The sequence below is a fragment of the Cibotium barometz genome, chromosome 37 (assembly GCF_041138505.1).
Source record: "Cibotium barometz isolate CiBa-2024 chromosome 37, ASM4113850v1, whole genome shotgun sequence".
Classification (NCBI taxonomy): Eukaryota; Viridiplantae; Streptophyta; class Polypodiopsida; order Cyatheales; family Cibotiaceae; genus Cibotium; species Cibotium barometz.
In genome coordinates this window covers 29,096,117-29,113,308 of record NC_141082.1, presented here as the reverse complement: position 1 = coordinate 29,113,308, position 17,192 = coordinate 29,096,117, and the positions used below count along the sequence as shown (strand labels likewise).

Genomic DNA, 17,192 nt, shown 5'->3' with positions numbered 1-17,192 from the left:
GAGAGAGGGCCACCTCAAAAAGGAAGAATTGCGAAGCTGGAAGTTTTTATTGCCTAAGGTTCGGGACCCAGAGGTTGACATGCCAACAATCTAATTAAATAAACAAAATTTGGCACCCATATAATTCAGATATATAATTTGCTATTGTTTAAGTAAAAATAGATGTGATATTGATCCGCGTGTGCACGTGGCACTAAATACAAAGTCACGGGCCAAAAGAGAGAGAGAGTGGGGTGGAAGTTGCCTTTTCTCGATTTTTGACGTCCCGCCAAAAGGTTGATTGAACTCTTGCTGCACGTGTGTCTGAGCAGCCGACGCCGGCGGACGGCGATCGCTCTCTCTCTCTCTCACACACACGCACACACACGCACACAATTTTTTGTGTGGAAACCCCCCCCGCCCCCCCCCCACACACACCTCCCCCCCATCCGTCCGCACATACCATTTCGAGACACAAACCTGCAACCAATCAATCAACCGTATCAATCAATATTCCTCCATAGATTACCTCAATCTTAACGTTGGTTTACAATTAAACACATTCTTCCTTGCTCTGTAATATCAAGCCACCTCTCCATTGATCCATCTCTCTTCTTAGCACATGGAGTTTCTGCATGCCTGGATGCTTGGAACAATCACAGGACTCCTCTTTGGGGTGGCATGCATGGCGCTCTTCAAGCGCCTCTCCGAAAGACGCTCTCTACACCGCAAGCGCTTAGTGAGTTGATTTTTTAAAAAAACCTTCTTCTTTAGCTTTGATTAATGCTTAATCTCCTTAATCAATCACCACCCACTACATTTTGATTATATTAATCCACAGAGTTTGGTTTTTATCAAAAAGAAAAGCAGAAGCAATACAGTGATTTTAATCCCCTCTATTTAGCTTTGATTGTTGATTGGTCTAGTTAGATTAATCACTAATCATTCTGATAGCATTACTAGTTCCAAAGCGTACTTTAACCCCCTTAGCGTTAATTACCGATTAATCTTTCCTTAAATTAATCACTACATTCTGATAGCATTACTAGTTCCAAAGCGTACTTTAACCCCCTTAGCGTTAATTACCGATTAATCAGAGTAATCACTACATTCTGATAGCATTACTAGTTCCAAAGCGTACTTTAACCCCCTTAGCGTTAATTACCGATTAATCTTTCCTTAAATCTCTGGAGATCATTTCCTTTCAAGAAGCAAAGGACAAAATGCTTACCGAGATTGTCAGCATGATATTATGCCACTGAGTTTACTGACATGATGTCAAGTATACACCGAGGCCCATCATGGAACAAAATCAGCAATGCAGAAGAATTAAACACATGCACAACATTCTTTTAACTGTTCTTTCCACGTGTGCGTGCGTGCACACACTTTTTTTTTGTGAAATCCTTCTTTTGTTTTTGTTTTTTTGTGGTGCACAGAGAGAGAGAGAGAGAGAGAGAGAGAGAGAGAGAGAGAGAGAGATCATATTGTCATTTGTGAGACTGAATATGGCCTATGAGACCCAATCACAACAAACAAATTATGTGCATACCAAACGAACATGAAGATCTACTGAGTTTGTCCTGGTCTCTTTGATGAGAAGGTGGAAGAAAGGGCAATGTTCTTCCAGCAAGAGGAAGGTATGGATGCCATGCCATCCCTCAAATATGTGAATACTATGAGAGAGAGAGAGAGAGAAATTGTTAAGATGCTTTTGCTGCAAACTGATAAGTAATTTGCGAGACCTGCCACCAAGACAAAGAGCATGTACCCCTGGTTAAGGGGCATCTCAAGTGAGTGACATTGGGAAGCCTCTACTCCTTCAATGTCAAACAAAGGATACTCGGGCTAGCAGAAGCTTTTGTCTCTTTTGGGGAACAAGATAGCATTCTTCATCTGGTATCACAAATACCTATTCCTTGCTGCACATTCAATCAACCTCCACTTTCCGTGCTTATCAAGGTATTATTCTCCTTACCTTTCCGCTGTTAGAGCAGTCATACAGTGGTAATGGAGACCCCGAACGTTGGATGCACCTAGGACCCTTTCCATCAGAGTTTGTATCCAGGACCCTTTCCAAGTGAAGGTCCATGCCATGCTCCAAAAGCCTACCAGTTTATTTACTACCCCAGAGAGGACATCTGGTTAGGTTTATCCTAGCTGGACTAGGCACACACGCAGATGGCGGAAAGCCCAGCCATAGAAGCCCAGGTATCCACCTCTCCCCATTACACAAAAGTGCAGGGATGAGGGCAATTGTCCAGCGGGTGTGGACTTCATTGATCAGTTGTCAAATTAACCCCCTATGTTTTCATATCCACCCCGTGTTACCTTGTACACTCTTGGCTGCATTTCCAAATCTCATTGGTCAGGAAGATGGAGACGGAGATTTAGATGAGGCCTTGGTTTCACTACCGGAAGCAGTTGCAGTGGCCGCAACATTCGGCTTCACCACTGGAAGTGGTTGCAGTGGCCTTGACATCAGGTCAATTGTTTTGGGGGAGGGGGGTGCTCCTGAGGATGGTAAGGTGGCAAGACCATTCCACTGAGTAGAAATATGCATTGGAATTCACCCCACAATGGTGGCTTTCACTCCCAAGGAGTCAGCTAGGGCGAGGAGTGCTGCTTGCCAGAGTTACATGTTTTAGAAATTGGTCTCCTAGCAGGATGTTGCTCCCCTGTTTTGGGGTAGTTATCCGACATACTGGGGACTCAGCCATCCACCCTCTTAAATTCAGTTGTTTACTGCAAGAGACAAGGGATGCAAAATGTGACCAAAAACTACCTAGTTTGGTAAGCCTTCTCACAAACGTCATGCGGATTGTCAGCTGAACCTGTGAGAGCTCATGCAGGGTACCTTAATGCTGCAGGAGACACATTGGCAAGGAAGAAGTCCACCCCTATGATATGGAGGAGCAGATTGATGCTATTCCAAGGTCAAGGCCACACCTTCTAGAATTAATATGGAAAAATGCTAAATAAATACTAAAAAATGTGGAAAAATTACCAGATAAAGATCTGATGCTTCTGCAATGGTCTAGATCGTCTTATGTGCCTATGGGATGGATGATATGCAAAATGCAACCATGAACTGATGCAGACCCTAAGGCTTCTATGACTTCTATATGCAGGAATGATTCTCTCCAAGTGGGTTAAGGGACTTTAATTGACTGACTGACTCACTATGGCTGAGAAATGACCTACGTAGCTCGTGCCTGACATATCCTGGATTGAAGATTACAATGGGGTCATGGCGTATGACAAATATCAATCCTAAAGGGTTCTAGTACTATACAAAGTTGCACTGATGATGATGAGCCATCTTGTCACCATGCACTGGGCTACTGTTGTTGAATCTGTGGAGAAGAGGGACGGCTGCAGGCTGGCGCGCGTTGAACCGTGTGGAGGGTTGCGGCGGGCGCAGGCTGAAACTGAATTGCTCATGTAGGTGGCGCCGATTCGTAGGTGGCTGATTCTTAAAAAAATAAATAAATTGTGTTTTACATGTGGCAATTCAGGTCTAAGAGTTATAACCTCTGGGTGGGGTGATTAGGTATGTTGGGTTTTTTTTAATAAAAAAAATCAGCAAGTCGTCATGCGCTCATCAAAAGGCAACTACTCGAGGGATATCCACGAAGGGATGCGACCCCTCATGGGAGGGTTGCCTGTCCATGAAAGGGTGCTGGCTGAAAGGTAAGCCTCTTGATTGAAGGCTCCTTTTTTTTTAATTTTGTCTTGCCTTTATTCAAGAGTGTCCTGCATATGGCTGGCCCAAAAATAATTAGGAAAAATTGGGAGTTGGGGGTTGAATTTAATGGGGCATTCTCTCCTGCTCTTCCGTTCAACACTTGCTATACCCAATTTTAGGGTTTGGGCGGATTGATTTTAGGGTTAGGAATAGGAATGACTTTAGGATTAGGGTTAGGGTTTGGGCATGTCACAGGGCGGAAAAAGTTTGCTCTGATACCACTGTAAAGCTTTTATAGCTTTATTAACATGATTAAGACTTAATTAATGAACATAAGACAAATACTGCAGGAAAAGATTGAGTGTTTGCATTGAGACAGGGTCCTTTCTTAAATAGAGGCCGAAAAGGTACAAATGAAGAGGCACATTCTTGGGAAGGGGTGTGGCTCTTGAAACAATGGTTATGTCCTTTTGGACTTAGGGGTGTGTCTTTTAATGAACAGACATGTCCTTTGATAGTGACCCATGTGTAAGGGTGTGACCCTTCACAGGTGTCTTTACAGTTAATGAGAGATTAAGGAGTAATTAGAGAGAGATTAAGAGAGTTAGTCACAATTGTGACATAAAAAGACCAAGTAATAACAAGCTGATTTCTTTATTGCCTTGGAAATAGAAATATGGCCTACAACGGAACGGGTATGGTACTCTCGGTGATACCCAAATCAATACAAACTTCCCTACCCCTATGAGTAAAATTTACTTTCTTTTCTTTGTGAAAAATCTTGGGATCCAAACAATAATGCCATGACATGCCAAGTATCACATCACATCCTGTACGCAGTGCTACCAGGAAGTCTTCATGATCCAAATATCCCTGAATTTGTATGCGAAGCTTCCCGATAATGGGAGTGACTTTAACTTCCTTGCTCTCAAAGGTGGCATCTGCATGAAAATCCATGCCCAATTCCTCGAGATTTAGTCCAAGAGCGGTAGCCATCTGAATGGATATAAAGTTATCTGTAGAGGCATTATCAAAAAGAAATAAAGCTGTTTGATCTTTCAACTTGCCCCAAGCCTTGCATAAAATTCTGCTCTTTGGTTCATGTGCAGTATTACCCTGAACATCGGGTATAACATTCACACTTGGTTTTGCATCCATACAAACACACCATGTCAGGCTCCACAAGCCATACGTGTATGTCATGTCAGGCTCCATATGCCACACATGAACAGTAGAAAGCAGAAGCAATGAGAAATTTTGTTCTTTGGTTCATGTGGAGTATTATCCTGAACCTTAGGTATAACATTCACACTTGGTTTAGCATCCATACAAACACACCATGTCAGGCTCCACAAGCCATACATGTATGTCATGTCAAGCTCCATATGCCACACATGAACAGTAGAAAACAAAAGCAATGAGGAATTTTGTGACATTGTACATGCCTTGGATGGAGGGCAAGACAAAGAATGACAACTGAGATCCAACTCAAAAGAAGAAGTTTAAAGACGGATTCCAATCGAAAACTGAGTCTTAAGACAAGAAGGATATGAGTGGGGACAAACCTCCACTCCCTCGAAAAAAATTGTCCCTCAAGCAACATGAGGAATACTCCAAAGAAGGGAAGTGTTTCAAATGTGGAAAGAAGGGACATATAGCTACAAATTGTCTCGACAAGCCAAAGCAAGAAGCCAGAGAAATCGGAAGATTATTAGATTGACATCATGCCAGGAAATTCATCAAGTGGTTTGCAGTGGTAGCTAGTCCATTGCGTGATTTGACAAAGAAAGCTGTGGGATTTCGGTGGACCAAAGCTGAAAAAGAATCCTTTGAAGCATTGAAACTTTATGCTAGCAAAGGATTGATGTTGATTATTCTAGACTTATCAAAACCTTTTGTGGGTGAACATGATGCCTTGGGAGATTGCATTGGAGCAGTCTTAAACCATGAGGGCCATGCAATGGCGTATGAAGGTCGAAGACAACAGGTAGTAGATGCATTATCTTGGAGACCTAGGAGCCATGCGGTTCCTATGGGTTAAATTATGGATTTCAAAGATATTTGGAACAGATTGCAGAATGCAGATTTGGTGACTTTTTATGTCATCAAGGAGCGTTTTCTTATGAAGTGAACCCGTTTATGTGAGACAAAGGATTTGAGGCCAAAAGTGATCGAAGAATGCCATGCTCCACCTTACATGGGGCATAGAGGCATCTTGACTATAACTCAAGCTTTGGAGTGATACTTTGGCCTAGCATGAGAAAGGACATTGAGCTATATGTTCAAGAGTGGTTAGTTTGTTTGATCAAAAGCTAGCAGGATTATTGCACCCATTGCATGCTCTATGGGAGAGTATTGCTATCGATTTTTGGATTGCCAAAGTTAGATATGGGCATAGTTGCCAGGAAACGCGTTTCCTTCAAGGTAGGAAACTTGGAAACGTTTCCTTGTAGGAAATGCATTTCTTTCATGCATTTTTTTTTATTTGTCTTTTTTTGCCCTAAATCCAACATCTGAAAATTGTGACTTTTTTGATAAAGACGTTTCTCTATTTGTAAATTGTTACAACTTACATGTAGGCTTCAAATTGATGTTTCCATGTATTCCATGGATTTAGTGTTATTTTTACATATTTTATATAGTATATATTTGAAATTTTGTACATGCAAAAACCTATAGGTAGGAAACTTGTAGGAAACTTTGGGCTGATTTTACGAAACCTGTTGGAAACGCGTTTGAAACTTTTAGGAAACTTGTTTCAAACAACCCCCTAACTACTATGGATATGGGAATGATGATGGTATATGGATCTTTTCAGATTACCAAGAAAATCAACGATATATGTTATCGGTTGGACCTTCCAGATCATTGGAGGATACATAATGCCTTCTATGTCAGTTTATTGAAGACATATATAGGACTATCTCTAGAAGAGCTTGTTTTCGAGGATCCACCAAAGATGAAAGAGCAAAGATTTTGCAACCAGACCAAATTGTTTTTCATTCTCTAAGAAAAAGAAGAAAGACAATGGTTAGAATGTTCCTCTTGAAGAATTATTTGCCATTGGATGCAAAACAGATGCCAGAGAAGTACTACAAGGACCATCCAGAGATACTTCGAGCTTATGAGGAAGTGGTTGGTACATATGTATTTGAAGTACAGATATAGATGTCTTGTGATCAAGAGAGATTCAAGAGGGAGGGATTGGATTTTATATATATATATATATATATATATATATATATATATATATATATATATATATTGGAATGGAATTGATCATTATCTTGCTTATATATTGGTTACTTGGACATGCTCTAGTTTGGGAGGCAACGATGCCAGATAGGCCAAGGAGAAAGATTTGTATTTGGGTGGCAACGATGCTAGATGATCCGTTGGACAGCCTTTGTGCCAAATATCTTGGATTTCATAGTTGGGTAGTCATTGCGACTAGATAGCCTAGATGACTATTGATGAAGAGTCGGGCGGTCATTGCGACCAGATAACCTAGATGATTGTATTGGATTTCATAGTGGGGCATCATTGCGACTAGATAGCCGAGATGACTATTGATGAATCTGACATTGCTAGTTGACCTATGTGCGGCTGTGGAGTTGCTGCCACCTGCCTGTGCCGTTGCCACCCGTTGCCACCTGTTGCCCAACATTGTTACTTGCCGTTGCCTATTGCTAGCATTGCTGCCAACTATCTCTGTCACTAGTGATAGCCGCTGCATGCGCCTTCTGTTTAGCGCTAGCCAGTGCCGCCAACGCCAACTAGTAGTTGCCTGGCAGCCACCAACAGAGCCACCGTCTCTGCCTATTGATATTAGCCACCACCAAGTTGTTGTACTGCCTTGTGGCCATGGTCTTGATCTGGAATATACTCCTTTGTGCAGACTCTCTTTGTGGGCTACTCCGGTTTGGGCATTGGGTTTACTACTGAACAACATATACTTCGTCATCTACTTGCTTTCAAGCTTGGGGATTCTTTGGACTTGGATTTGCACTTGGATTTGTGCTTGGATTTAGACTTGGACTTGGATTTGGATTTGGTACTAGCCCGGTGAGAGATTCTTGTGGGTCATCTCCTTGGTATGCTCGGCATCAAGATCTTGTGCCTTGACATCGACATCAATTTCAACTTGGGTTTCTACAGCAGCATACTTGTTTGATTTTGTATTCATTGGTTGTATTGGTCCTGGCTTGCGAGCCTGTGGATTGTTTCTGAATAAATTTCTGAAAAGGGGCGGGGCCTTCCCCGCTCATTATGTGTGTACTGTGGAAAGTTCCCTAAACCCTTCTTTCTCTCCCTCTCTCTACCTTCTCTCTATATTTCTATCTCTTGGATACGAGGTACACGGCACGCCCCACTAGGCTTACATTGGGACTTCAAAATCACCCTTGAGACAAACTGGAGCATTGTCCAAAAAGACAATGTTTGATTTTTCCAATCTACATGGACGTCATGGTTAGAAAACCATTATTTACCTATAATAATATTTACCCTATCTAGATTCATCAATAAAAAATATAGACTATCTGAATAACTCTTGATAGATATTGGTAACTGAGTCACACATCTGTCCCAGATCTGTCCATGCCCTACTGCTAGGTTCACACGATAGACATGATCACTTGGCCGGGTCTCCACTCCCAATTTCTGCACCAATTTGACATCAATAAAATTGCGAGTGCTACCTGGATCAAATAAAATGTGTACAGTTTTCACCAACATTGATCCATACATGCGTATAAGATCATTGGGTGCAAAAACTGCTATGCTAAAGTCAGAATCTATGCAAGAACTATGATTAAGTATTGTGGTATGAACAGAAGTAATCTTAGGGTTACTTGTAATCTCAGTCAAGTGAGATGCCTTAGGCTTTTGCTTTTTCTACGCTTGAGAACAGCTCCCTTCCCAATGGCCCGTCTGGCCACAAATAAAGCATCGGCTCTCCAGAATATTCTAGAGGCTATGCTCGGTCCTTTGAGTCTTCTTGGAATTGGGCTAACCTAAACCGTGGGTCTGATTCTGAGTCGTGAAACCTTCACAAACCTAAACTTTCATTTACGTTTGGAATCTAGTTCGGAGTTGCCTAAGTTCTTTTGCTTTTGACGAACATTTTTTGAATTCTTACCGGAAACTGTCTTCTTTCCAGATTTTTGCAAAATGGATAGCATCCTTAAGTGTTTTGCAATTATTGTTTCTCACCTGAAGCTTATGATCTAGGGACAATCTCCACATAAAATATCCAAGTAAGGTGACTGCATGCATATGTGTTGCCTTCTCCTACAACTTTTTATACTTGTGCAAGTACATGTCGAAAGACATGGTTTTCATATCCAACTTTGTAAACCTTGGATACCATGTCATACTCATCCTTCATCTGAATGAACACATCCTTGAACATATGCTTGAAACTAGCCCAAGCAGTAGGCTTGTTCCAAAGCTCTCTTCACCATGACAACTCTTTGCCCTTCAAGAGGCCTTGCACCATCTGAATCTTTCAAGAATCTTGGACAGGATGGAATTCAAAGTGAACAACCATTTCCTATGTTCTCTCCTTCCTTTCCCCCAACAAAACCTCTGGAGTGAAGAAAGGAGCTGCTGAAGCAGGTGCAAGAGTAGTCACAACCACCTTCTGCAGAGTAGTGATCTATTGATGCAAAAGAGTAATCTCCTTCCAGAGATTGGCCATCTCACTGCCCTGCTTCTTCTTTAGGGTAAAAATCTCTGATCAGGTCTTCTGCATCTCGCTATCAAAGTAAGTTTTCTCCACCACATCTATCTCCTCCTCTTCCACCACTACGGTGTGCTTCCCATGAGCAAGATCATGGCTGGGTTCCCCTATATCTTCCTCTATGTCTTCCCCGCTCATGATCATATAAATCATTGGTAAAGGAGAGGGGCTAGGATGTCGCCATGGATAAGAGAGATGGAAGAGAGAAGAAAAGCAAGGGTTTTATCTCTGCTGCTGCAAAAAAGTCAAGGATTGATATGCACCAAGTCTGAATTTTCAGAAGAGCAAGGAAAAAACTACACGAAACTGTAGAAAAACCATGAGATCATCTCGTAAACTAATCACCAAGACCTTTCCTGAACTCTGTGTACAAGAAGAGAGGTGGGAAATCTGCTCCCCACTGTTTTGTCCAACATTGAATATTGAGAGAAGAAGCTTTGTTTATGGTTTTCAATGCATAAGATCTGCATTTATAACATAGTCCAAATGTCCACACTGGTTTTCTTAAAAAAAACAGGTGTCCCTTACATGTACCCCTAGAATAGCTAGAGTTGACTTTCTTTTTAGGAGAGCCCTCTAAAATAGCAACTTGCATGCTTTCTTTACGAGGCTGCTCCGGATGATTTAGTTTTCCACATCGAGCATGGGATATTTGCTCGCATGCATTTTTCTGATATCCCTCGTCATGTTCTGCATTCTCGGGAATCACCGAATAGTTCAGAGACCTTTAGTATCATAGGCACTATTACTGGCTCGTGCTTTTGGAGGGCCAGATGCTGCCACACTCTTGGAGGAGAATCTTCTTCCACTCATTAGATTTTGGCAAATATTTGGTCTGACACCATTCACATGCTTCGTGGTGAATGGGACTATTTGATGGCTCTCTCCTCTCAGTCTGGTGAGTTGTGGAGAGAACATTTCTTGGAGACTTGGAGTCATCACCAGATTTTCTTCCACTTGCAGGGTGGTACCCCATGGTGGAAGTATAGTCCTCCACAGTGGTTTTCTTATCCCCCTCCCTGAGATTTTGTATAGGTTTTGTTTTTTGGCATAAAATTTTGCCTTTGAGTGCGGTTGGTTGCACTCATTCTTTTTGGCGCTTTAGCGTGTGCTTGTATGAGATTTTGTGGTAATATAATCAGCCCTTTTTTACTCCAAAAAAAAAAAAAAGGCAACTTGTTGCTTTCCTCTCCTTGGCGGCCTGTTTAGACAGCACTCTGCAGTCCATGTGCCCTTATACATGCATGCTTCCCTGTGCATGATGTGACAGCCATACATGCTGGCCTCCTGACTGCTCTACCTGCTGGACACCCTGGTTCCTAGACTCCCTGACTCTCCGGCGTGCACACATTTGGCCTGTTTCTGTCCTCTAGGAGTTGGCATCTCGTGTTTTCTACTAAACATAACCATCTGCTGCCCACATATCCACTGTGCGCAGGCTGCAACAGCCCTTTCCCACGGTTCTGGGGCACCAATCTCATCCCCTTGCCTACACGTAGCTAGAATCCAGGTTTGTTTGAGGGCTGCGGAGATGAAGCGCAGCCAATTTATGAAACAGTTGTATTATGACATCTTTTTCACTCACTCATCTGGGACCTTGTTGTCAGCACAAGGTACCGGATGGGTTGAGATTTCTACCTAGTTTGGTTTGAAATCTCCCTCTTGTATATTTCCCATACTTGATAGAAGTCTCTTTTTGAAAAAAAAGAAGATACATCGAGAAACTCTACACATGAGATAGATCCTAGCATCCCTTCCCACTAGGATATACTTCATATAAAAGCCCTTTTAGATGCACAAGATAAGAGTTAGGGTGATCAATTCCTTCTCAATCCCTATCTTGGTGCAACTAGACTTTCACCTCAATGTCATGGTCAAACCTTTAGGTTAGCTTCACATCAATCTACCTGCGTCAACATTCTTGAAACCATCTCCCTCAATCTAGGGTTCACAAAATAGCTTGCGCTCAAAACAACTAGCTGACAGCAATGTAATAAATCTGCCCTCGGTCGGTAGTTAAATCATTGGCACCCATATCAACCATAAATTGTCAGGGAGATTATATGACAGTTAAGTCCTTCGTAGGAATGCATGAGAAGCTCAAGCTGGCACCAAGATGTTACAGGAGATGCAAAAGCGTGATCGTCATTAACGCTAATCTTATGTTTAGCAAGCACATAAGGCAAGAGAGGTAACCCTAATCTACTACATATTCAAAAACATGAATATGTATAATGGTTCTTTTTTTCTTTTTTTGACAAAAAATTGACTTCTATTAAGTATGAAAGACTGATTAATAACTATGGTTTTTGGCAGTTATACCTTTTTCAAGGTGTCATATGACGTTAATAAGACAATTACACACACATGCACGTGTGTGCACACTGGCATGCATGTACACATATGTATAAATACATGAATGCATGCATGTATGAATACATATGTGTGCATACATACATGAATGTTTTATACATACATACATTCATGTATTCATACATGAACGTATGTACGCACACATGTATTCATACATATGCACACAATTACACACACACACATGCACGTGTGTGCATGCTGGCATGCATGTACACATATGTATGAATACATGAATGTATGTATGAATACATATGTGTGCATACCTACATGATTGTTTTATACATACATACATTCATGTATTCATACATATATGTGCATACATACACGAATGTATATATGCACACACATGTATTCATACATACACGAATGTATGTATGCACACATTGTATGAATTGTATGTAAAAAACAACCCAAAAAAAAATCTACCATATTTTTAAAACAACCAAAAGAGAATTCTACCATATTTTTAATTCTTAATTGTTTTTTTTCTGTGTTTACTCATATGAGGTTTAATCCTTCAATGATACAAGGTAGAATACGATTCTGGGTGCAGGCAACTTTTATCATAAGCTTGTCGAAGATGGTACTAGCAGACACAAGGCGATTATTTCCAAAAAAATTGTTCCCCCCTTGGATTGTCTTTGCTAGGCGTGAAAAGGTAATCATCTTCACACACTGCGTTTAAAAACCTAGTCTAATTTCTGATTTGAAATGATGGTTTTGAACTTCCCTGAATTCCTTTTGTGTGATGCCTCTCCTTTTGCATCACTTGTGAGTAGGTAATATCCTAATCATATTCAGACCCACATAGCACTGCAGGTGTTGGTATCTATAGCCATCACTTGTTGGCCTTATCCACATGGCAAGACATGTAGTGGCATCCTTATCCACACGGCAAGACATTAAGTGGCATCTATATCTTGCGTGAAGCTAGCTGTGGAATATGGTCCAAACTTTCTGTTGGAGTGGCCAATCTCTGAGGCTCCCTTGCTCATGTAAGATCATGTTGCTATTGGCCACAAAATACCAGTATTGGTCTACAGTAATTCTCTTTTATCCTAAGGTAGTGTCGTCCTTTGCTTCATAAAAGAGTGACAGTTGTTGAATCATCTCATGCCAAAAAGAATTCCTTTCCCTCCTGAAGTTAAAGGCATATAGATTGAAGATAATTTTCATGTGACCTTGTGAATCAAACTCCATTGAGCTCTAACTATGATAATAACACCAGAGCCTGCTGGAAGAGGACAGGATGAAACAGAGACCTCTAATACCAAGGTATCTTCACGCAAAAGTGCAATGACAAGCATTCTTGCACCATCTTTCATCCACCTTAAGTTCCTGAAGCATAGGCAATTTGTCATCGAATGAAGTCAGGTTTGGCAAGCAGTAAAGACTCTGTGTAGACTGTATACTTCTATGAGGGCACCGCCATGATTGGGGCATGTATGAATACATTATGGAAATTTATCATTGAATGAAGTCAGGTTTGGCAAGTAGTAAAGACTTTGTGTAGACTTTATACTTCTTTATTTTTTGCAGAAATGAGACTTCTATTAAGTATGAATAGACCATACAAAGGAAGCTGGAACAAAAAAAGTCCTCATCCCAGAATGTAGGGTGATCTCAACCAATATGGGGCACAAAGGTGCCAAGAGAGTCCTGTGGGGGTCAATGAGAAAAAGATCCCTTGATCCCACTCCCTCATGAAGATAGTGCACTTTGCTTGCGCAAATCTAGAAGGTCCCACCCCATCTTCCCTATGGACAGGGCATCGACCTGGATCATCACTTGGGGCACTGTTGCTTGGGCCACAGAGGCTGGAGTGATCAAGGCTTATGAGGAGGATGGGGGAGGGCTAGCCCTTCAGGTCTCTAACCATCGTATTGCAGCTGTACCAGTCGCAGCCCCTCCTACAGGTGACTGGCGGCCAGGCTCATGCCAGAGATGGGAGATTTGTAGTAGCATCGCAGCCTGGCACATTCGGCATGCTAGATGCAGCGAGGCCATCAAGGGTACCCACACTCCGCCGGCTGAGACCATCAAGGGTACCCACACTCCGCCGGCTGGCTGAGACCATCAAGAGCATATGGCTTGAAGATCACTTGTTTTGCCGCCCTTATATGAGGCGAGTTTGTATCTAGCCCGTCGTGGTTGTACTTAGCCCTTTGTAGCTATTTTTTTTCATTAACTAATTGAAGGATCTTTTTCTTGGAAAAAAAATAAAAAATAAAAAATTTGGAAGGTCCCTGTATACAAGCCCATGTAGCCATAAGAGTGGGAATAATATCTCCCCATATAGTACAAATGCATTGAGTGCCGTATATCTGAATGCCCTCAATAGCCTCTGTGCATGTGGCTCTCCAAATCTGCCAAGTTGTGATACTTGTAATGAGTTTTCAAGCAGTATCGATCCCTGCAGAGGTTGTCTACACTGTGTATAAGAAATATCCGGTAGCATGCAGCGTCGGGCTACACCTCTGCATATCATTATGGTGGTGTGCAGATCCCTACCCTCAAAAAATATTTGTGGACTAGATCGAGTGTTCCCAAGCAATAGCACCCCATGTAATATAAATGGTATCTCAATCTGTAGATAAGCTGAGCTATAGTGCAATCCTTTGAGCAGCTCTACAACACCATATGCAATGTTGCACTGCCTCAAAGGCTACCAAGCATCCGGGGCAGGCGGAGTCTACTCCGAAAAATGCCTTCAACTGAGTAAGGGTCAACATGCCAGTGCTTTCTTGAGCAACTAACTACTCTCTCTGGATGAAGGGAAGTGCCAGGAATAATTTCCTGTGTGTCACATTTCAACAATCTCCATCTTGATTGAATAGAATAAAAAACACGATCTCTCTCCTCATTTTATAGACACAGTACAAAAGGCCTATGGTTGTGTTGCTTCTGTAGGAGCACAAATTGGATATATTTCAGTGTGGTAAAATTGGTAAGATCCTTTTCGGCACACTTTTTGGTCCTGTGCACAGGGGACCAAAGGTGGGGTATGCATCTTAGTGTGAGCATCACTTTTTCCTCACGTTATTGGCCATGATGTTCTTATACCTGCTAGAGTACAGTGGATTATGGTTATCCAGGAGGGACAGAAGCTGAGTATCTTGAATATCTATGCACCTAATGTACAGCGGGGAGAGAGGGTTGCCCTCTGGGGCACCATCATAGAATTGCTGTTGCAAGCTGATCATTGGCTTGTTGGAGACTTCAACATGGTTGGACAAAAAGGGTAGAACACACCCCTTGGAGAGAGCCTCTAGGGAGAGATTTATACTCTCCTCCTTCGGTAAGGATTATTGGACAAAGGATGATTTCCAGAGTAGGCCTAACTCTTTATCTTACTCATGGCATAACTGTAGAACCCACGTGGGGCTGGATGCATCTTTGCACGGTCAGATAGATTTTATGTGGGTGGTTGGGGCTTGGATAGAGGAGGCTCTATTGCCATCGTGCTTCATTTCATGCTAATCAGGCATTTTGGACATAGATGGGTGGCATATGCAACAAACCGTTTTTCTTAGCACATGGACCTATGCACAATAGGGACAGTTTGAGATTCTTGCAAAACTCTCAGGGAGCAATTTATATTGATCCAAATAAAGTTGGGAGTATTGCCTCAGATTTTTATTAGACCTTACTCTTTGCAAAGGCCCACTCTTTGGATAGAGATATTGCACAATAGAAAGTCTGGGAGCGCATGCCGAGGCCTATATTATAGATGATATGTGCATCTCTTTGGATGCCCCCTTTTTGGAGGATGAGTTGAGACATGCTTTGCATGCCATCTTGAAAGGAAAATGCCCAAGGGGAATGATGGTCTCTTTCCATCCTGGTGTACTTGGTATGATGCCCCTTTTTCTCACAGAGGGTCTTATCCACCTTGTCCCGAAAGGTGGGGACAAGACCAATATTAGACAGTGGAGTCCCATAACTCTGCTTGTGTCTGCTTACAAAATCTTACTGAAGGCAGTGAGTATGAGGCTTCAGCTTTTTCTTCAGAGAGTTATTCATGATATACAAAATGACTTCCTCCAAGGAAGGAGTATTTTTTAAAACATCTTTTCATTCTAGAAAGTTGTGGAGTGGTCTAAAGCTAGCCAACAAACCTCTTGCTAGACTTTTAAAAAGCTTAGGATAGAGTGGATTAGGACTTCTTGGAAGTCACGATTGCACATATGGGGTTTTCCCAGGAGTGGATCAGAGGGGTCTCTTGCATCTATGGGAGGCCCACAACACAATTTTGGCTTGCGTAGTGGAGGTTATGAGCAGGTTTCTTAGGGCTACTGCAAGGGTTTTGGGCCTCAGTCGCATAGAGGAAGAGTTACTCGACTTAGAGTTAGCAAATGATACTGCTATTTTTTTGTAGGCTTCACATGCATGCCTTTTTTTGTTTGGTAGCAGGTGCCACCATCAATTCGCACAATAAACGGGATTCTAGATTAGTGACTCTCCGCAAACAGATTGGGGTTTGGATGTGGGGTTTAGTTGGATTGAGAGAGGATGCACTGCTAGATACCTTGGCTATCAGGTTGGCATTTGACATCTCGCTTGCACAATAGTTCGCTCTTGTGCTCATGAGCATTAAAAGAAAACTTCAGCATTGGAGTAGTAGGAATCTTGATTTGGCCTCTAGAGCTTTGGTAGCTAACCAAGGGCTTCTCTGGCAATTGCTTGGTTTGTCACGTCGTGCTAGGTTTTTCATAAGGGATGCATTAGTTAGCTTCCTCGGCTTATTTGAAACTTCCTTTGGTTAGGATTAGATGGCATTGTAACACCGGGGTGAGAGTGGCTTGGGATACCATTATTATGCCTAAGCAAGAGATAGGATTGAACATCATTGACTATGGAGGTGTAGTGTCAGGCTTTACTTTGTAAGCTGGTAGTTAGAGGATTTCTTCCTGGCACTGAGCCATGGAAGGACTTACGAGGTGCACTCCGATTAGGGGAGGTGCTTGGATTTACAACCCACTTTTTATCTTCTCGGATGCAGAGCACCGATCACCTTCTTTGCCCTTGGAGAGATCTTTTTTGCGAGCCTGGGATTGCATGAGGAGCTTCTTGGTTCATATTCCTTCACGGTCAGTTGAGGAGGCTTACAGGCAGCCCATGCTGTGGAATGGCTGCCTTCTACTTGATCTCCAAGTCCCGAAAAGCCCAAGAAATCTCTAATCAGCACCAAAAAACAGCAAACCCTCAAGCTCCCACTATCTCCAAGCTTCAAGCCACGTGGGGCTCTGATACCATGTCAGAATGCACAGCGGAAAATGAGACAAGTGCTGTGAGAAACAAAATGCACGAGTGTAGAGAGAGAGAAGCTGTATAAATTCTGCTGTATACACGAAGATCCGATACACAAAGAGTTTGGGGGGCAAGGGTGGTATTTATACCACCCTATAG

At 42.2% G+C, this 17,192-nt stretch overlaps 1 protein-coding gene across 2 annotated transcripts in view; it reads left to right on the top strand.

Moving 5' to 3' along the window:
- The first annotated feature begins 418 nt into the window (after nucleotides 1–418).
- The window catches only part of LOC147617134 (synaptotagmin-5-like), a 91,000-nt gene continuing 74,226 nt past the window's right edge, over nucleotides 419–17,192 (top strand). The window contains exons 1-2 of one of the 2 annotated variants that reach the window (XM_086776728.1): nucleotides 419–718; nucleotides 12,337–12,441. In XM_086776728.1, the coding sequence (XP_086632854.1) occupies nucleotides 602–718; nucleotides 12,337–12,441 (222 nt within the window). In that variant the 5' untranslated portion in view covers nucleotides 419–601. The remainder of the gene's footprint in view (nucleotides 719–12,336; nucleotides 12,442–17,192) is intronic. The other variant, XM_086776727.1, reaches the window with a different exon arrangement.